The 21,492-nt window shown below is 42.1% G+C and overlaps 1 protein-coding gene across 2 annotated transcripts; it reads right to left on the minus strand.

Annotated features, from left to right (window-relative positions):
• Positions 1 to 89: 89 nt before the first annotated feature.
• On the minus strand, positions 90 to 21,431 carry ddhd1a (DDHD domain containing 1a). Of its 2 annotated transcripts, XM_063908446.1 has the most exons (14): positions 20,156 to 21,431; positions 18,180 to 18,356; positions 14,376 to 14,477; positions 11,257 to 11,385; positions 9,837 to 9,984; positions 7,626 to 7,735; positions 6,994 to 7,100; positions 6,647 to 6,909; positions 5,431 to 5,506; positions 5,043 to 5,192; positions 4,604 to 4,668; positions 4,337 to 4,509; positions 3,332 to 3,529; positions 90 to 3,247 (listed from the first exon to the last, which is right to left on the minus strand). In XM_063908446.1, exons 1-14 carry the CDS (start codon positions 20,937 to 20,939, stop codon positions 3,060 to 3,062), a joined length of 2,670 nt encoding a protein of 889 aa, XP_063764516.1. In that variant the 5' UTR covers positions 20,940 to 21,431; the 3' UTR covers positions 90 to 3,059. The 2 variants fall into 2 exon arrangements, with proteins under 2 accessions (XP_063764516.1, XP_063764517.1); XM_063908447.1 differs by lacking the exon at positions 14,376 to 14,477.
• Between the last annotated feature and the right edge of the window lie 61 nt (positions 21,432 to 21,492).

The following is a 21,492-nucleotide window of genomic DNA, read 5'->3' on the forward strand; positions in this document are numbered from 1 at the left end:
CAGACCATCTTCCTCTGGTGAATCTGACTTCCTCCTCCTACGTAAAATGTGCTATCATCTGTGGGATATGACAGATTTAGAAGAAGTAGTCTTTGTATCCAAAAAAAAGGAATGCTTTAATAAAAGGAAATAAATACAGTGCTTTGGATGGCAGTTAGAATCCATTACAGGCATGGGTTATTGCACAGCTCTAAGGAAAGACAGAAACACTTTCAGGACATCCATTCAAAGTTAGAGCAACAGTGGAACCTGACAAATTTAACACATTTCATTCAGATTACCAACATTAGATTTCAATGTATGTTCTCTTTCACTCCCACTGACTGTTTACATATGGTGCAGGCCCTTTCTTCTTTATCTCTGGACATTTGAAAGACAACACATCTGTGACAGCGCTTTCGTTTTTGTACTTAATAATGGCTTTGAACAGGTGTCAACAGCAGTGTTGAATAGACAAAACATGTAACAGTAGACATTTCCCTGATACTTGTAGCTTGGTGCCGTTAAGAAAAAAATAAAATCCTGTGAACATTCAAAATGCTGTGCATTAAATGCTCATATTGTCAATGTAGCTCAAAATAGCTTCTCCTAACGCGCTGCAGTTTGGATGCTTTTTCTTTTTGCAAGCAGTGTGAACAAAGTTGAAAATCTGTGCTTGATTCAGAAATTGGTAGAATGTGCAAAGTACACAAACATCTTTGAAACACTGACAGGAACATTGTAGTCATTATTACGATGGCCAGGCCACAATCTGACCTACAGATACTGAGGCAATAAAAATTGCTTTTGCGTTACCCATCTCAGATCTCCAAGGTTAGCCTATTGTCAAAGGTACATGTTAACATTGCTTTCTGCAACCACTGCTGCAATGTAACACATGCTGAGGAAAAAATAAACAACAGGCTGTTTTCCACATCATTTCTGAGCAATTCATTCATTAAATATAGAAACACTTTCGTATCCCTCTCCCTTACTTGTCTGTCACTGATCTGGTCATGAGAGGCAACCTGGTTTCAGTTAGTAGGCCTTTGCATAAATAACACAGACATTAAAAACTAACAAATGAATTCCATTCAATGGTGGACCAGTCAGCCCTTGATTGTGTGGAACAGTAAATCAGCAGCTTGCACCATAGCAAATTAAACATTTGAGAGACAATAATCAAGTCTGTCACTTACAACTAATTCCAGTCTGAGTGTTTCCCATTTCTTCATCCACTGTAAATGTCTTATAAATGATTTAATCACAAGACTGTTAACAATCATGAGTTGTTTTCTCCACAATGCAGTTTCCTAGATGTGTGGTGGCACCGTCTTCTTTTTCCAGCATCCAATAACTATAAACACCATGCAACACGAGTAAGATTTCTAACTTCGGCATGATCATTACTGGGCGTGTTTTTCAAAAAGGACCACATTCGACAGATCCAACATTACAGGGGTCATTTTTTTCAAAGATGCTCCGACAAATCTAAGGCAAGAGTCACAAAAAGTAGCAAAAGTCATTTTTAGAAAACCAAAAGTTTCCACATTTCTTTTTCAAGTTAAATTTCTCAATTTGCAAGTATCGTCAGTTGGTGAATGACACGTTTTTTTGAAGCTTAATAAATCCTTCTTTCACACAAACAAAAAGACAAACTGACAATTGCATTGATCAAGAGTCATGTGTAAATTGGTAACGAAAAAAGGCAAAATGTGTCACAAAAGCCTCGAGCTAAAATATAAGTTATTTTTACTCTAGGCCAGTTATCTTTTCATGGAGTATGCCTTACAATTCCTAATGCCAAGCAGCTAACAAACTAGAAACACAATGTTATTTGGCCTTAAGTTTGAATGCCATTTTGAGAGAGCCTGCAAATTACTAGGTAAAAAATATTATTTTTTAATGGAAAAATACATCTTGTCCCACTGGATTGAAATATAAAGATATAGCTGAGACTTCCCTCTCCGTAACACATTAATAAAGAAGCATTGGTTTGAATGACTGCGATAGTTTTTGGACTTTTGTATTGAGATATTTTGAAAAATAAACTCGGTGTAAGAAAATAATTATACATTGTTTAAGAGCGTTATACCCATGAAACAAACCTTAATGGGTTGTTAAACTCCATATTTGCAGCGAATGGGATCTACTGATGTCCTGCAGTTAACCGATTTGAATTATTTTTTTAGTTGACTGAATTTATAAAAGTGGTGCTTTGTTTATGTTTTTTTGGTGCATATCTATTTGAAAAGTCAAAAAAAGGCTTGGATTAAGGATACTAAAATATCTAATGATTGTATGTATTTTTTCAAAACATTGTTAAAGGGATAGTGTCCTAAGGTTCAGTTAGGAAAAACTACACGAGTAATATTTATTTGGCTAATTTTGAAAGGCATTTGCTTGTTAGCATTTAGTTTTTGAGATGAAGAAGCTAAACGTTATTTCAAAGATAAAACTAAACATTTTTGGAAAATTATATTTATCTCTGTGTAAAAAAAAAAAAATGTAAAAGGGACGGACGGGGAACACAAAGCCTCAGTGACCGAGGGTCAGGCAAGTCTCTGACAAGGCTGGAGAATGAGTCTGCGAGACAGAGGCTGGACTCAAGCATTGATTGACAGGAAATGTATGGACACTTTATCAACAGACTGCAGCTGTTTAAGGTTAAAGATGTGGGAACGAAGAAAGAACTCTCTTCCTCTGTAAAACAAACTCCTCTGCCTCAACTCATTAGACTCCTTAATTTAACTCGTGGTCATACTGGCAAAGGGTGCACCTCCTTAGGGGTTTCCTAGACCAACATGGTCACCCTTAGGGTGTGCAAATGTGTACAAACTACACAAAACGAGACAAAAATGCACATCTTGGAGTTAAGTCTGTTTGTCAAGAATGACTACCGTGAGTTAAAGAGCTGACGGAGATAGAGGAACAATTACTGTGTCTGAGCAGTTTGTGTGCATGAAAAATAAATGAATGAGGTTTATTTTCGTGCCTTGTTGAGAAGGTGACACACCCTCTGCAGAGTTATAAGACACCATTAACGTGTGCGTGTGTTTAAAAAAAAAAAAGGTGCTGTCTCAGTCTGGCTCCAGATTATCTCCCGCCGGGTCAGGGGGAGCCGTCTTCTGCTTGTATATGAAGGTCAGCAGGAAGAGTGCTATGTCATGTGAGCACCAATAACCTGTGTGCGAGGTCACCGCTGACCAATAGCGACTTTCCACTAGCCCCTCCCGCAGCTCAAAGTCGATGCGCCGCTCCAGCTCCACTGAAAGACAGAAACAGAGACATTAGGACCGATTTTGTACCTTCCCAGCACGGACACAAATGTTATGCGTGTTTGTGAACTAACATGACGTGTCAGTGATGGGTGAGGTGGGCCGGATCAAGGTGGAGAGGCCGTAGGCTGAATGGCTTTCTGTCCGCTTCTGCTCTTCTTCCTCAGTGTTCGCCCCGCCTTCCAGTCCCAGAGACACTGAGGGCTGGCTGTTGGAGCGGGAGAAACGCGAGAAGAGGATTCCTCCGATGCCCTTCCCTATGCTCGCCGCTCCTATATTATGTATGGAAGAAAGAGACAAACAAAAAGAGATGCTTTATAATAAGACGAAAATAATAGACGTGAGGCCTTACTTCCTTTTTCTTTTAATTCATTAACATAAAGGAATCTAGGTCTATGAAGACATTTTCCATCCCTCCACAAGATGGCACTGTTGATGTAGTAACTGAGCCTTCACAATACTCCCAATATTGAACCTCAAATGCTGAATTTTATTTGCTCAACTTTTTCTCTGGACTTAAATTGTTGTCAGGACTCAAATTATGTGTGAATTCCAGTTGTAGAAAGTGTGTCATGCTTCATTCTCCAACCAGATTTTTAATTTCTCAATTTGAGTAGTTGAATATGGTTTAATTTACAACTCTTCTGACTTGATATATGGCAGTCATCATATCAGTCACGACAAATACTATTAGGGAGTTGTTTTCCTTAACAAAAGGTAGTGTTAAAATAATAGTTTTTGCGTCAATTATTTACCTGTGTTGCCTTAAATTCTTCAAGAAATGCCAGGTTTTTCAATTCAATTCATGTTTTGGGGAAGTCGTGAGCAGCACACCAGCCTTGATTATATTGCACAGGTTGAGTGAGAGTTTGTAAACAGATGTTTTGATATAGTTTTGCTATTTTTAAACGTGGTATATATTTACTTCAATACATCAAGACCTTTCTGTTTTGGGATTGCTTGTTCAAAGAGGAGGAACGTGGTTCTCTTCGAAGAATTCAAGGTTTAGGGTTTAATTTAAGCATATATGATGAGAACTCATTTTAGAGCAGATTTTAAAAGTGAGGGTCGTGTGTTACCCAGTATGCTGGCCTTGCCCAGGTTTGTGATGGACTCTCCGTAGTGCCTGCGGACGAGTACAGGTGATGTGCTCGGGCTGGGGATGCTCTCAGTGTCAGATGCCGGGTCTTTGACTGGATTCAAGTAGGTAGGTCTGACCTCGTCATAGTGTGAGGGATTAATGGCACTGCACCTAAAAGAGAAAAAACAAAACACCTTTATAAAACATTCTATGTGCGTACAAGGAATAACAAGATTGATATACTATGCATTATTAAAGCTCTCACCAGTGTATCTGAACAGGTGCAACGTTGCTGAAATGTTTGAGGATGAGAGGCTCCAGTCTGTAGGCCTGAACAGAGAAACACAACTTCAGTTAGCAAAAGAAACACGCTGAGATGCTCTCTCTCTCTCCATCAGGGTGTGTGTGTGTGTGTGTGGGGAAGGAGGAGAGAGAGAGAGAGAGAGAGAGAGAGAGAGAGAGAGAGAGAGAGAGAGAGACAGAGAGACAGAGAGACAGAGAGACAGAGAGACAGAGAGAGAGAGACAGAGAGACAGAGAGACAGAGAGACAGAGAGACAGAGAGACAGAGAGAGAGAGAGAGAGAGAGAGAGAGAGAGAGAGAGAGAGACAGAGAGACAGAGAGACAGAGAGAGAGAGAGAGAGAGAGAGAGAGAGAGAGAGAGGGTGTGTGTGTATAGGTTTGGGAAATCAATGGAAACTGACCACAGGGTCCGTGGGATGGAAGACATTGAAGAGCCGGCTGCACATGGAGGTGGGCAGGATGTGGTCCTGGTGGCAGCTGGTCCCAGGACGGATCCCTCTCAGAGCCAAGAACACCGCCAGAGGAGAACCCATGCAGAAGAAGTTCTCCACCTGAGAGACAAAAGGTGGAGAGATGATAAGTGTCTTTAAGGAAGTCTCTGATATTCACATAAAAAGCAAGTGTTCAAAGCTGCTGCCAACATTGGTTTTAGTTGTGTCTTAAATAACATGCATTCAAGAGGTATTACAGATAATATCATTACATTAGTTGTGGAGTCTCTCCAAAAATCTGTCTGTAATAGCAATGGCATATCTTTATAGTACACAAATAAATAAATGAACATTTTACATTAAATTTGAGGGCAGGGCGAGCTGGGGGTTTTGATGCCTCCAGTGTGAGGAGTTGATTTTCCAGCTCTTGTAACCTGTTGGAAGCAGAAAAGGGACACATTGTCGTAAACTAGAATAAAAACAAGCCATTTCTCTGACACTGTAACTTGAAATCACTCTCAATACAATCCTTAGATCCATTTTTATTACCTCCAGCTACTTCGGCACTCAAACTGACTCTCCCAAAAAGCAATCTCAGTAGCACCGAGATCAACAACATTATTTCCCAGAGGCTCCTGGTGTCTGAGCTAATGGTGCGTACTCTAAATGGCATTGCACACACAGGGAGATGGGTGGTGCAGAGGAGATGTATTAAAAGCCTCTTCCCTTCCATTTGATCATGAGTTGTCACAATACCCTGCTGATGCATGAACAACAACAACAACAACAACAACAAGCCACTGGAAATGGAGGTTTGAAAGATAAACAGCTTGTTGTTGTTGGTTCATAATTAAGGAACTGAAGGGAAATTAGAAAGAATTGTCAGAATAAAGTCCAAGCTTTATTTGTTTAGCATTCTGCTTCTAAGCAAACTCTTATTCAATACTTCCCTACATTATAATGAAAACTTGTACTGAATATCTCAAGCCTTCGTACTTCCAAAACTTTCTCCCAAAAAATCCTTACAGCCATTTGTAAAAATTCTGAAAGCAATTTAGACAGATGATATAATCAATAGTTGATTATCTTTGCCGTTGATAGAAATAATTCCTCAAAAGCCTTACCTATAATTTACAGACTGTCTGTCTTTCTGCTAGCAGTGTTTCCCTACGGTGGCTAACAGGTGCAAACGCGCTACAACGCCCCAAAACACTTCCATTTGGAGAATCACGCTGCACTTTCAACAAAGATGCAAATAAAAAGACATAAATGGACCAAAACATGCAAACTAAGAAATATCTTCTCCAACTTGACCACTCATGTGCAGCATTTAGAACAATTACAGAAGGATGACAATAACCATTGATGGTCCAAATGTCCAGGAACAAATGTGAATGTGTACTTTGTGTCAGCGTATATTTAATAGCTGTAAGATTCTCTCAGTCTTCAGACACATACTCATCTTTCCGAAACTGAATTGCAGTATTCCGTCTCTAAGAATGTTGTACAACCATATCATCTTTCACTTCAATCCCAAGTGTGTCGATACAATTGTCTACATTAGCAAGCTCTACCTGCTCCTGGTGAGTCGTAGCTGCTCTACGACATGCTTCTCCTCGTAGGATATCCAGCGCAGGTCCAGCTCCTCCTCCACGCCGTGATGCTCCTGCTGACAGAAGCGCACAGGATCCCAGCCTGTCATGATGTCGTAGGTGATGACGCAGCCGAGGGAGTGAGACACAATGGACACTTTGCCTCCCCGCTCCTCGAACTCAGGGTTCCGGGAGCAGAAAAGAGTGTATAGTCTGTTTAGCTCCTGTGTTAGGCCCTTAGTAATCTGGAGAAACAGGGAGAGGAGAGGTTTTAAGTAGGAACAGTGGGTCGGAGAGGCTTGTGATGTCTGGATGTGAGTGATTGTCACCTCATCCCGGTAAAGGGGGCTATTGTAGTACATGATGTCCATGGCACTGCTGTTGAGAAGGTCTCTTAGTCCTCTCACTTTGTCGGGTGTAATCGAGTCCACCGTATCTACAGAAAAAGCACCATTACAGTGGATTTAATGCAACACAATGGAGCCTAAATTCATACACTCTAATGTTCTGCCTTCAGAAAGATAATAATGTCTCAATGGACTCTGACTGAAGGGTATTAAGTCATCTATAGTATGTTTGTAGACGTTTTAGCTTGCAGTGTTCTACTGGAATACATTAAATCAATGAAGTGGCTACTGAGTGTATCTGGACATGTACACATAATACATAAAAAAAAACATCTTTATTTATTCAGGTAAGTGCTCATGTTATCTGATCTCAGCACCCTCCTTCATACCCATTAAGTCAATTATGCAACAAACAGCCTACATCTGCACCGGGACGACGGCTAGTACAGTAAAGGTGAATGCATCCTGCTGTCAAAACACTAAATACTGAGCCCATAAAGGGATGAGTCCAGCTTTGCTTCGTAAACCCCTTTGTCTCAAAAACACAGTTAAACTGCTCACACTACCACAACACATCAACGTAGGCATGCACAGTCTCAAAAACACACACAAACCTCCATCCAGTGCAAGTTTAGAGCGCCACTCGACAGGCAAGAACTCCACATGCTCGTCATTTTGCTCTGAAAAGTGCTTCTCTTCCATCTTCCTCACCCCCTCCCTCAGCCTGAAGAAAACATCACAACACATGGGCACACTGAGATCTGTATTCCTTAAGAGTGCATTTGGGATTGTGTTGAGTGATATGCGAAAACATTCAGATAGAAAATCTAGTAGATCCTTGATTATCTCATGACGAGGTAGCAGAGATGTGTTTCCACCCCCTGCTACAGGCTGAAGATGGAGTCTGTGTTTGTGCAGACTTTAATGACTGTCGGCAAGAGAAGAATGAGGCCCATTTTCCCCGATGCGGCACACACAAACAATGTCTGCCATGCTACTGGTGCTATATAGGGCAGCATTAGCTCACTCTAAATACACAAAAATGGAGAAACAGGGTGAGGTAAGTTGCTGACATGGGTTAATGGAGTCTGAGAGAGGCTATTATGTGACTGCTCTGTGAATGGAGCACCTAATGCAGGTTTTGACAGGACTGTGTCTGCAGGGGGGCTTAAAAGCACTGCATTACCGAGCGGTCTGTGCTGCACCCACACTGACTCCATAGCTTTGAGATTGGAATTGATCGGACAGTGAGCTACATACTAGGTTAAATCAAAAATATTTTTTCAAAAAGGACACGTTTTAGAGCATAATATGACCCTAAATTCACACAATTACCTCTTTCACTGCCTACGAATGACACTCAGAGAGGCACAGAGCTGAAATTAATTTAAAAAAACTGGCTAGACATGTCGGGTTGATCTTTCCTCTTGGCTGAGGAAAGTGTGTACGCTGTAATCCACAGGGAGCTGGGAATGAAGCTTAAAGTGCTCTGCAGCTTGACTTGGTCTACTTACCTGCTTAGCTGGCCTAAGCCGCAGCCAGAGGCCCAGCGCATCATAGCGACAAAGAGACACACATTGCTCCGGTCCCCACGTTCTGTACTACTGCCTGTAATGCGCGTGGTCTAGTGGCCAATACAGTGGTGCCGTTCAGGGACAGAGATGTGTCCTTGTTCATCATACAAAGACACAGGACTGTAGCTAGCTTAAGTGAGCTTTTCAAATACGCTAATGAGCTGCAGAAGACTCTTAAAAAGGGAAAACGCTGCAATGATTTGCTCCATGAGGTCTCCTGAGGCTGAAGTCATTATTGTAACTTCCACAAAGTGGCCTCTACACAAATATCGACTGTTTACACAGTTCCTCATTCAAACATTAGCCATTAGAAAGAGGAAAGAACACTGTAGGCTGGTTTTCAGGATTATCTAGAACTATCAGGCCATGCTGATGGTTCAAAGAGCAAAGGTTGATATCCATCTTTTCCCAGAACACCAATAACATGGAAAGCTTGGGAAAAAGACACCATGTTCCCCATATAATATTTCCCTAGTGTTGAGTTGGCTGCTTCTATATTTTGCTGCAGAGCTTCATGAAATGCATTGTCTCGAGAATACATTTTTCCCTGCTTTCTGGGCCACAGTCCTGAACGCACTCTGACAATACCAGGTAAAAAGTTGCAGAAAAGGACAAAGGGGGTGAAACCAAAAAAAACTGTGTTTTCAAAAGAAATGCTTGAAATAACTCTCACTGAGGGTGGCCTTGGATTAACAAAGCACACAACGGTTCCAAGGAGGAGGCCACTGACCCTGTACTATTAAACCTGCCCCCCCCCCACCCCCCCTCTTGCCCACTAACTAAAGCACATATTTTAACATTTAACAGCGGAGAGGAGGAATTGTTATTATTTATGTGCAATGTAAATGTGATACATGCTTTAACAACAGCTTGTCATGACGACTGGGCAAATTGTTTTGCATTCCATTAAAAAAAACAAAACGTTAAATATGTAAAAAAAGGTGACCTGATACCACATGAACCTGCTAGACAGGTCCTTCATCAGTCAATAGAAACACAAGATGTTAAATACGCTTCATCACGAGGCCAGGAACAAAAAGGCTATGGTACAATTCATCAAGCACAGAGATGCAAAGTTAAAAGAAAGAAGAAGTGAGATGTGGAAATAGAGGAGAGTATGAGAAGTTTGAGGGAACAGCAAACATACAACGTCACTCGATAGGGACTTTTTTTCACTCAAGACTGGATTTGGTTTGTGTGTAAATCCATTTGACTGCTATCAACTTGCGTATAAACATAATCAAAACTCACATTCCAGTGTTTTTAATAATGCGTCCCTGGTCCATCTTCTGTCCGATCCCATGAACCACAAAGACAATGTGTGTAGTCTGAGGGGGTCTGTCCTCAGGTGACGCCTCCTCAACCCAACCCCGGTGCAGCCGTGTGCCGCTGCTGGAGGCTGAAGGAGGACAGAGAGGGACTGTTATTGATTGCTTGTGATTTTATTGCACTTGGAAAAGCAAAACATTTCTACAGTATTCTCTGTTCCGTTGCGTTAAACACAAACAATCCCACGCAACTGTGCTCAGAAGGCTACAAAATGTCTTAGTGATGGTATTTAAGTAACCTGAGCCCGAACAGACCAGTAGGTGAGACACAAACTCTGCTGTGACAGTTGCCCAAGACTCTGTTCCAGCGTGTGTAATGCGCGTCGAGTGTGTGTCCTTAGTTAAATCATATAGTGAACGCCAGTCATGTGCGGGGCAGCAGAGCCAATGGAATGTTCTGCTGTCTAGATAGCACTAAGGAGATTTCCCATTACGGAGCATTTGTGTGTCAGGGGAGATTGACCTCACCAGAGCAGACTCCTCCTTTCATTCTCTGCCATCAGGAAACAAAATGCACCGTAGAGCTGAGAGAGGCCGTAGATCAGATTAGAGTCGCGCAAACAGATCAAACGGCGGACACGGGGTCAAACAGCAGTTGCCCTCTTTTCAGTGACACTTAGGCCATTTGATCAAACCGAGCCCCTGGGAATAACAGATGGACACTGCGTGGTTTTCTGGGCTAATCCAGTTAAGAGACTGAACTGTAGCCAACCATGTATTAACAGCTGTTGAATAATACAAAATGGCAGCGCACTGTGGACGCAGCTAGGAGTATATAGTACCTACTAAAGTCAAAATAAATGATTTCAGTCCGCTGTTGGTGGCAGCCTGTTGCAGCAGCTCCCTGTGTTTCATTGATATATTGTCTTTTTTTCTACTTTTATTCAGCCTTCACTTTAGCATTGTTTATTTCTTCTTTTTATTTCAAATTATTTCCTATGCCTTGTATTGTATTCTGCTGCTACAACACAAACATTTCCCAGTTTGGGATTAATAAAGTAATTCTTATCTTATCCTATTTGATTTGGAACGCAGCCTAAATCTGGTCTGACCTCATGTTTGGCTTCAAATAAATTGAAGCTAGACAAATAAGTATGTATATTACAAAAAGGGTAGCAAAATGTCCTTTTTTCTTTACTACCCTGTCACTAATATATTATATAATGTTTCATGATCCATATTCTTCAGGTCATAAGTGTAAATATTACCATGTTCTTATTATATCTAATATCCAGTGGCTAGAATGAAGAAAAACAGATTGACTAAATTATTTAGGCCTTTAATTCAGTAATTGTTTCTTCAAATGAATATATGGAAATACAAAGAGTGTGTTCAATACAAACCTTTAGAGAAGCCCAGTTTCTGGGTGACGGTTCGTGCAATTTTGGAAGTAGTGGCATCGCTGTAGAGGTAAACCTCATCCACGCTGTGCCAATCCACATGTGTCCGACTTAGCTTCAGGCTGTGGATGGCTGTGGGGGCAGTGAGAGACGAGTGAGTGAATGAATGGACAGAGAGAAACATATTGGTTTATGGTGTGGGACATTTGGCAAAGATCAGGGAAGAAGGGTGCAGGAAAAAAAGGTTCACCAATACAAAGGATTGTGATTACAGATTTCAAGGGACAGATTAAAGACATTTCCCCAAATTGCGAATAATAAAAAAAAAATGCAATTACAACAAGCAGAAGTCTAGGATTGCTCTAATCACAAAGCTCAATCAAATGCAGTGTGGAGCATTGATCTGCAGGAAGGAAAAACACATCAAACTACCAGACACCAGGACTGCATACTCCAGCTCTTGCTTGACTGTCCTGCTTTCGTGTCTTCAGACGTTAGATCATATATTTTTTATGAAATATCAAATTTCATTTCAGTTTAATCTAATTCCTCTCCGTGTGGTAGAGCAGTGACAAAGGCAAGTAAGAGCAGAGGTATGGCTAGGGAAGAGACACCATTTGCTAGAGAAGCTAAGAGCAATAAATGAAGCTGGTTGACTTGAGAGTTATTTATGTCGGGGCAGCATGTCCTTTAAATGTCCTGCGCAGTCAAGTTCATCTGGAGGAAATAGAAGAGTTTGGCGTAGGTCCAGTGCTAAGTCATGGCTCTTTGTACAGAATGAAACCAATCTGAGGATTGAAACCCTTAAGGAATGGGTAAAGTACTCACACACTTTTAACAGTATAGTCCCACAAGTTATTGTTAAATGCTACACAAATACAAAAGTGAAATGAACTTTCAAGAAGCACAGTGAAAACATTAGACTAAACTGAACGTCTTTTACCATTCAAGTTAGAAAAGGACCAAAAAATGACTTGGGCTCTGCCATGTTTCAGATCTGAGTGTTTTCTTTCTAAATCATCCATTAATATTTCGTATTTATTAATAATTTCTTGCCAAGTTTACAAGGAATGACTAAATACGATCAAACTGTAGCTGTCTCTTTTCACTACAAGTGACAAGCAACAAGATACACTGCATATATAAAACAGAGCCTATGTGTTAGTGAGGCACGTGATGCAGTGAAGCTAGGCCTCTGTAGCCTGGCTAACTTCTTCATTGGATAAGCATGACTGGTGGGTAATGCAAGGCCAAACAGTTCTGGCACCTTAGTTGTTTACTCTGAAGGCACACAGTGTTAAAAGGAATGGCTGCCTCTACGGGAGAAGGACAAAAAAGGTCTAAAAAAAAGGAGTTTGCCACAAGCAGCAGAAGGGTTGGAGTAAAGGGCGCTATCAAATGTACAATAACAAAAAGGAAGGACATTGCTTTTCCTAGCCAGATGAAACAATACAGCTGATGTCCTGAGGAACCAGAGGTGAGAAATACAGTTTCCTCTGTCACACGTTTCCATTCATTTTTGTAAATTGTCAAATGAAACCACTCTACACCAAAGCAAACATAGGCACCCCCACACAGAAGATAGCTAAACCACTCTATGAGAGCACCAGCATAGAGAACATTTGGCTTGGCTTCATCTCAAACAATTTAGAGTGGCTTTCTTCCCTTATTTACCTCATGGACTCATAAGCTGGGTCAACAGAGAAAGGGACAGGGGCAGCTGTCATGAGACCTACACTCGGTGAGGGTGGGTCAAGCCACTCCAGACTGTTAGTCCAGTGTAAAACAGGAGGTATCACTCTGGCTATAATAGAAAGTACTGTACAGTCACCTCTGATTTGATCAATTCAAAATATTTACTTTAGCGTTGTACAAAGACACATCCTGTTTTACAAGGAAAGGCTATGCATTGCGAAAGGAATGGAAAGGCAGGGGATCAAAGAGAAACTGGCGGTCAACCAAGGAAAGGTTAAAGGGTTTATTGAGGGAGTTCTCCAACGCTGCTGAGGGGGAAATACTGAGGACACAGGATGAGGGGGAAGGTTAAAACGGAAGAATTGAGGGGCCGGAGAATTTGAGGAACTGGGTCAAGTGTTGAAATAAAAAGAGAAACAGGGACATTTTGTTGGGGAGTGTTTGGGAAATCTGCAGGAAGCACACTGTTCGGAAGGACTTCTCAAACTGATCTACATGCTATGATGCTGGACTGGGGCATTCGCGGGAATATATCACTTTTCTTCAAACATATCAGCTGCTCTCCCACCTCTTGTATAGATGGATAGACAATTTGTTGTTAAAGAATATATATTTAATGTTAGTAAACGCTTACTAACTGCAGTGCTGTAATAATCTTTCAACCCAGGAGGACTTACTTTGTCGAATCGCAGGTCAATGGTCGCTTAGAATTACTACAAAATGAGGAGTCAGACCCTCAAGCTCCTGTTAAGCATTTCGATGAGGGTCAATACACCCAGAACTAGGACAGTGATAGACCTCTAAGAGGGTCTTTAGTAAAGAGCCACAATGGCTCCAGTGTTCAGTTCATCACTTGTGTTTGGCCCTCAACAGAGAGCTTTGTGAGAGCTGTGAGGGTGGTTCATTAATGACAGTTTCAAAGCCAGAAGGGATGAGAGTAGGACAGCGATAACAGAGAATGGGGAGACAGGGCTGGAGAGATAAAAAAAGGGTACAGAAGGGTGGCTTTTTGAGGACCAGATCATTTATTTAACTTCCACTGGTTTAAGGGTTCTTGCTCTAGTAGTTGTGTGAGCCATGCTGTCTACCCACTATCAAAGCAAGGAGCAGACAGACAGACACAAAGGTCTCCTCAAAAAGCAGCGGTGCTACCAAACGTTGGGTCACAGCACAAAGGGGGGAAGTTCTAGCAACTAGGCCCAGTGAAGGCTGCAATGGAGAACTGTGAGAGCAGCACAAGTCCATTTTAAAACAACCGTTTATAACTGAGCCTAGGACTACGTCTAAAAACTAGATTATACAGGTCTGAACCACAACATAAATGAGAAACTAAGTCCTAGGATCAATTAGGAGAGAGGAAACAAGCTAGCAGATCTAATACAGCAGAGAGAAACAAGAAAAAAAAAGAACTTGGCATTTTACAGTACCTTGGCAGCGTTTGCGCTTGTGACATGTAGTTTTAGCACTCGTCTGATATCCACTCCATTTGAACAGAAAAGGGAGGTAGAAAGGGGGCAGGTGGGAGAGAACTAACAACCAAAAGAGAGTGAGTAATGGCCGTTACCCTGGTGTCAGTCACAGGCTACAGCTGTCATCCCTCTTGCACGATCTATAAAGGAGCGCTGCTATCAGGTTAGCCGCTAAGGCCCTGGACATTGAGCCTTAGTAACAGTGGTAGCAGCGCTGTTTGACATTATGGCCAAGATGACTGAGGTAGCATCTGTTTCACACTCTATACACACTCCTGCTGTCTTCACTGTCACAGCTACTGGACTAAAAAAGGCAATATTAATGGAAAACTTTTAAAAACATAGTATGAAGAAGTGAGGAACACATGACTCAAACAACTATATTGTATATTAACTGCACAATGACCACATATAAGATAACATTTCAAGACCTTTTGCAAAAAAGGGAAACACAAACAAACACAAATCATAGCATGTTGCGGACAGCACCTGGACGTAGTATCTTTCCATTTAGGTAAACAAATAGTATGTAAATATTCAATATGTTGCATTTTTAAAGGAATTGATGATCTCAGAGGAAGGACCACACATTTGATCTGTGAGAGTAAATGCTACTCTCATTTGAAGCTGCATACCAGCTGCTCTGTGCTCATTAAATCCCTGAATTGCTTGTAATCAGATTGTGTGATCTGACATTTAAAAAAAAGACCTTCTCTGCATTTGCTAATCAAAATCAGCACGTCTACGACAGTCGCATCTGCCTGAATCTGTCCTCCCGTGATAACACAGACATTAGACTTGCAAATGTCAGCAGTGTCTCCCTCGGCACAGGTGAAAGGCTGAGCAGGAGGAGGAGAGACCTGCTGAGTGCACAGGAAGCTAGTTTGCTGTAAAAGCGATCAGTGAGGTCCATCTGGGCATTACAGCACTGATGGATCCATCAATAATAAAGGTGTTCCCTAGAGACAGGAAAATCTACTATGGGTGGAATCCTCCTATGGATGCAATAAGAACATTATAACTCTGTGGTAGTTCGCTGTGTAAACCATCCTTGGGATTTACATCACACTATATTAGTTTTGGATCACCTGAAGACAAACTCCTATTCATTAAAAGGAAAAAAACAGTTGCCATCTGATGATTTAAAACATATTTAATAACTTAAGCACAAGTGAAGACCAAATCCAACCCGGCTTCCAGTAATAAGTTAACAGATAGTACATTTTATAATGCTCGGGTGGTTGTTATTACATGAGCAACTTCCAAATATGTGAAGCATGTGTCTGGCTTCAATCTTGCGGCGTGTGCTAGCCGATATGTAGTGTACACAATGGAAAGCAGGGCTGTTCCTTCCTTAAACATAGCTAAAGCATTGTGTCGACAGATAACCCTGTGCTCAGCCCTTGGACGTCTGAGAGGACCGGCAGACTGGGACCCACCCTGTAGTTCCACAATAGATTACTGCTCTACACCCATACACACAAGATGGAGAAGCTTCAAGCTAATGGACGGGATCCTGAGATTATTTTCTGCTTTATATTCAGATCTCTGGCAAAAACCAATAATATTTTGCTGTGTATGTTTGTTAAACACATTGGCCTGATTAGGCTAAGAAGAAATGATGCTTATCAAAGTTGGCCAATAGAACATTAAAACGAATCCATCAACTGTAACACCCTTGAGGCTATTTTCAGTCAGCTTTCCTCTGCGCTCAAACAGCTCTATCACTGAGTCTGCCTTCCTTCTTTACCCATGAAGCAGGAGAAAAGTGCATTATCATGTGGGATCAGGACTTTTTGTACCTAGCAGTAGTCCGGCCCACATTAAGATGTTATGCCTGCATCGTGCTGGTATGTTTACCTTATCTCTTCTGCTTTACTAACCTTTAGTCTCAGCTAGCTACTCAGACACAAACAGAGCGAAGAAGAGAGGAGAGCGTGGAGACAGGGAGGCGAGAGATAGCCGGGGGAATGTATGTGCTGCAGTTATGTCCGCTCTCTGGCTTTATGGTCCATTTATCAATTGCACTGCAGTTCAAGGTAGCCGGCTCCAAGTGCTTGAGATTATTAGTTTCTAGGAGACTCTACTTTAAAGGCTGCCTGTGTTAAAGACCCAAACAGGTGAATTAACTGGATCTTTCACTCACTTTGCTTTCACACTCGGCTAAATATAGGAGTGGAAAACAATCTGCCAACAAAAGGCACAGCAGGGGGGTTTCAAACAGATGCTCACTGTGAAATTATATAACATGTAGAAAAACAGCCAGCATTAATTCTATAAGGGAGTGTACTTATTTCACACTATATTAAAAGGTGATTATAGTTTTACTGCCTCGTTCACCCTTGTGGTAGATCACGCACTAGACGAGCAAAGGCAAAAGGTCATATGATGATATGATGATGATGTTGTGCAATGGATGAGTGTGCCCTTCCTTTAAGTTTCACACACCTGGCTTGCATATGATCTGATATGCCGGTTTCCTCATACAGATCTATTTGTGTCTGTTTGTACCCGAATAGTTGTGGACTGGGAGTGACCTTCTAGTTCTGATTAAAAACATGTCGGATATTCAGCTCAGGACTAGTGCCAGTAGCTACGAGCACATGACACGAAGAGTGACTGTGCAACACGGCTGGAGACCTATTCAAGTCACTTTCTTCTGCTCGGTTGATGTCTTTATTTATAGCACTTCGTTTATTCTGAGTAGGGGAGAGTGACAATATCTAGACAGGCCAGCTACAGTGCAGTGGATAAGAAAGCCACGAATAAATTACTGAGGTTTTGTGTGATTAATTGCAATTTTCACAGAGTCATTATGCAGTTGTTATTCAAATATAAGCAAGGACATACAGGAAATACGGGTGGTTTGATGATTAAGTGCTATTAATTAGTTGAGGGTAAAAGATTTGCATAAACATAGATTAGGATTTTGATGTCTCACACATATTTGCTCAGTTTTATTGATGCACGTTTAACGTTTTCACACTCCAGTGGCTGCAGTTTTTCTCTGTCTGCTTCTCCCTATTCATCTGCCACATTCACACACCCACGCATTAATCACCAGCGAGGGTCCTGTAGATGTGGCTGCCGTAAGGAGACTACTGAATCAAAGAGCCTCTTTCTTACTGCCTCTCGCAGCTAAAAGCACGCTACATTTCGCCTCAGCCAGGGAGGAGAGACGTTTCCAGGAAAGTTCGAGCTGCGTCTGATTTGCATTGGGAGGATGACATGACTAAACCTACACTCCCTTGAATGGAAGCATACACCTGCTCCATTCAGGTCTCCTGACTGTGTGTACTATAGCAAGAAGGGCTGTCACATCACTCACTACTTATGACTCAGAATACTTATATTCTGGGTTTATTGGTGCAAAGGATGACTTTTTAATCAAATCAAGTAATATAAAAAGGCTTAAGATAGCATTACATTAATTCACTGTCCTCAACTCAGCACTACATAGGTTTTTTTTATGAGATACTGCCTGCCTGCCTGCCTGGAATAAAAATACTGCAGGGTTGGTGAATGCAGCAGCAGAGTACTGGTGAGTGAGCAATAATGTGTTTTGACCTTATGTTGCTACCCCAAACCACATGCTGACTTCTCCCTCAAATCTAGCTCTCAGCTGTATTTCATTCAGACTTTCATTACCAGAACAGATGATTCAGTGTTCAGATTGTTAGATTTAAGGGCCTCTCCCAGATATTCCTTAAATCATACAATGTTATCATTCCTATTCTACAATTCACCCTCCCGTTCACTCACCATCTTTGCTGTCGACAGTCCTGACCACCAAATCCGTCTCGAAGGTGTCCTGCATTTGCTGCCCGCGGAAATGATTCAGGTGCTCGTGTTCGATGAGATCACTTTCCTCTTCCTCCAACGGTAACCAGGTGCCATCAATAAACCACTGACCTCTCATGACTGGAATGTGATCTTGCTCTGTAGGACAGAAAATATAGCGTGGATTTAGAGACAAAAGAAAGGGATAGACTTTTGGGAACCAGCTTACAGCTCCAGAAAAAAAGAGACAACTGCAGTATTATCAGTTACTGTGGTTTTACTATTTATAAACATGTCTTTGAGTTAAATTATTATGATTTGGTTTTTTTCTATAAGCCACTGACAACATTTCTCTGTGTTGGAATTCAACAGACACTGGAAAGGCTGCCATACATGTAGAGATAAAGATTTAAGAAACATTTGGAGTGGCGTCTTAATTTTTTTCCGGAGCTGTTGTGGCACATGCAAAAGAAAATAATGTAACATTTTTGTTTTGCATTTTATGGTGCCGTTCTGTGTGGATGACACTGTACGGACTCCTGTGGTAGGTTTCGCACTATAAATCACAGGTGCTGATCTAAAGGTGGAGTGTAACCTGTGTGCAGCAATGTGTCAGGATTAGTAAACAGGAATGTAAACACACACTGGTTTAAAATTCCTAACCGCAGTCCCTTTTTACTCACTGCTTGCATGACAGTGTGTGTTTTGAATGAAGTAAACTGATTTCCATTTAACTCAACAAGTCTTGCGAAATCCAGGAGGGCCAGGTCTCAGCGGCTTGTTGAGCGAGGCCAGTGTTGATTACAGTCTACAGTGACGTTATTAACGGATCCTCTGCTGGTGAATAAGACCATACAGATAGTTCTGGATGTAGGCTTCTTAGCAATAGTCAGGAGCATATCTGTGCAGAGAGAGACTGCTGTTTTTTAAAATATATATTATATTTAAAAACACGTGAGCATACTCAAATGTACAAACTTAACCCAACCACAGAGACAGACACGCAAAAAGACACACTGATAGAGGCTCAAAGTAGAAAGTATTCACTTATTTAAGATGGTTCCTGTCTGGTCAGATAAGATAAGTGTTCACGCTTCACATAACTTGAGGCTCCCGTTTAGTGACCTTTCTACCTTGTTGCAACATAAAACTATTGTAAACGTCTTTATTATTTTTTTCTGGATGTTTCATTTCTTGGATTACAATAGATCAACATTCCCTTTTCTCCATGTCCGATTACATGACATGGAGTGTCTTAACCTAACTCATAAGCTTTTGATTACTTCTGAATGAATCCCCTCTTACATCCATCTCACATGTAGTGCATGGGGGGGGGGGGGGGGGGGGGGGGCTTTAATGTTAACATGACACTGTGTTTGCAGTGGTGCATGGCCAGGCCAAGCTGAAAAGGCACAGTGAGGATCTGAGACAACTACAAAAGGACTTACATTCACAGCATGAACACTGAGCAAAAATAACTGCTTCTATAAATGTCACTTGATGTAAACCTTCAAAAAGAACAAGCTACCCAAGAAGCCTTTCATGGGGGTCAGGTTTTCCAAGCCTTTACAGTGACCGCCTGCATCTGTTCCCTGCCTTTCACTGGAAATATCCATGAATAAGTTAGCATAGATCAGCTGAGCCCAATAGACTGACTTCCTGGGTTGCTTACATGTCCGAACAGGGCTTAGTAATGACTGAGGCCAGTGGAAAGATAACTGAAAAACAATGAAGGACTCAGTAACTAAAATGAATGGATAATCACATAATATTGTGTGTCTTTGAAGGGAGCAGCTATGGATGCTGCAATGTGTCTCTGATAAGCAACAGACCTGTGACAGGATGTTGGGTCGTTAATCTTTAAGCTGTCAGCCAGTATACTGCAGAATATAAAGTATATATGAGGTGTAGGAAAGATTTTACTGAACAATCAGGGATATTTTTGTTATAATACTCACGTTTCCAATAAACTGGATTGCATTCCCTCTCTTTAACATCCACCTCATAGAGCCCTCCCCGGACACAGACTGGCTCAACGTTGAATTCAATGCTGTCAGGGTCCCTCTCCTCAGAGGACACGGTGGATGTGTCCAGGGACCCCCGGCCTCCGTGCACACTGCTGTTTGTCGTCTCCACCGGCACTGCACCGTTCAGTCCCCTGCTCTCCACACCGTTATTACCGCACTCTTCCTTCCCACCGCTGCCCTGGGAGCAAGGAGCAGCAGGGTTCCGCTCACAGTACTTCCGATACCTTAGCTCAATATTAAGGGAGTCATGCCCGACAAAGGGCTTCCAAGTTTTCCTGTCCTCCTTGTAAAACCAGCGCACCTCCTCGGGACCCAGCTCCGTGACCACCTCGTTGAAGCGGTGTCTGGAGCTGTTGGAGCGCGACCTCTTCCTCCTCTCGAACAACGGACCCGCGTTGCTCCCATCGTTGTCGCTGTACTCCAGAGGGCTGCTGTCGAGGAAGACTGTCGGGGAGCTCAGGTCCAACAACAACCGGTCCTGGGAGCCGTGGTGTCTGGCGTGTAGTAGCGGCAGGTGTCCGTCCAGTCCCGACTGCACAGAGGACATCCCCGCCTGCATCGTGTCGTCCATGGGACTCATCGCATGACAGTAGGAAAACACATCGCTCCCAAGATCCCACTCCTTGTTGTTGTTGGTTGGGTCGACGCTGCCCGGCGAGCCCTTACCGTCGGAGCTGAATGTGGATGTTTTGGTTGTAATGTTAAAACTGCTCATAACTACCTGAGCAACCACACTACCCCCCCAGTCTGCCACTTCACACCAACGAAGCTCTCACTTTAACTTGGCAACCGCTATCGCAATATGTCATACTGGACAGTGTTAAAATTACATTTTCATACAAAACCAAAGACTTCCAGACGAGCTCTCGACGCATTTCCTTGAATGCCCCGAAGCTTTAGCCTGCTAAATTAGCAAGCTAAGCTAATGAAGCCGGTTTTAGAACTCCGATGCTAGCCTATTAGCATGCCTGCAACGTTGCAACCGGAAAACCTGTTCAGCCCTTTTCTCCTTCTCGAAACAAAAATAAACCCTTGTCAAACCACTTTCCTGTCAGCGTGTCGTTTAAGTCCAACTTGAAAGGCGGAATAGTGTAGTCACCGTACTTTGAGAGTGTGTTCCTGTCTCTGTGGAATTTCTGATTCATTCGTTGTCCAAACAAACCCTACATAGAGACAGAACTGTAGTATGCGTGCGTATAGCTTGACAGCTGACGCATAGATCACAGGATTCCATCGTGAACGCGCACGTACAAATTGCGCGAACATGA

The sequence above is a fragment of the Eleginops maclovinus genome, chromosome 19, assembly GCF_036324505.1.
Source record: "Eleginops maclovinus isolate JMC-PN-2008 ecotype Puerto Natales chromosome 19, JC_Emac_rtc_rv5, whole genome shotgun sequence".
Lineage (NCBI taxonomy): Eukaryota > Metazoa > Chordata > Actinopteri > Perciformes > Eleginopidae > Eleginops > Eleginops maclovinus.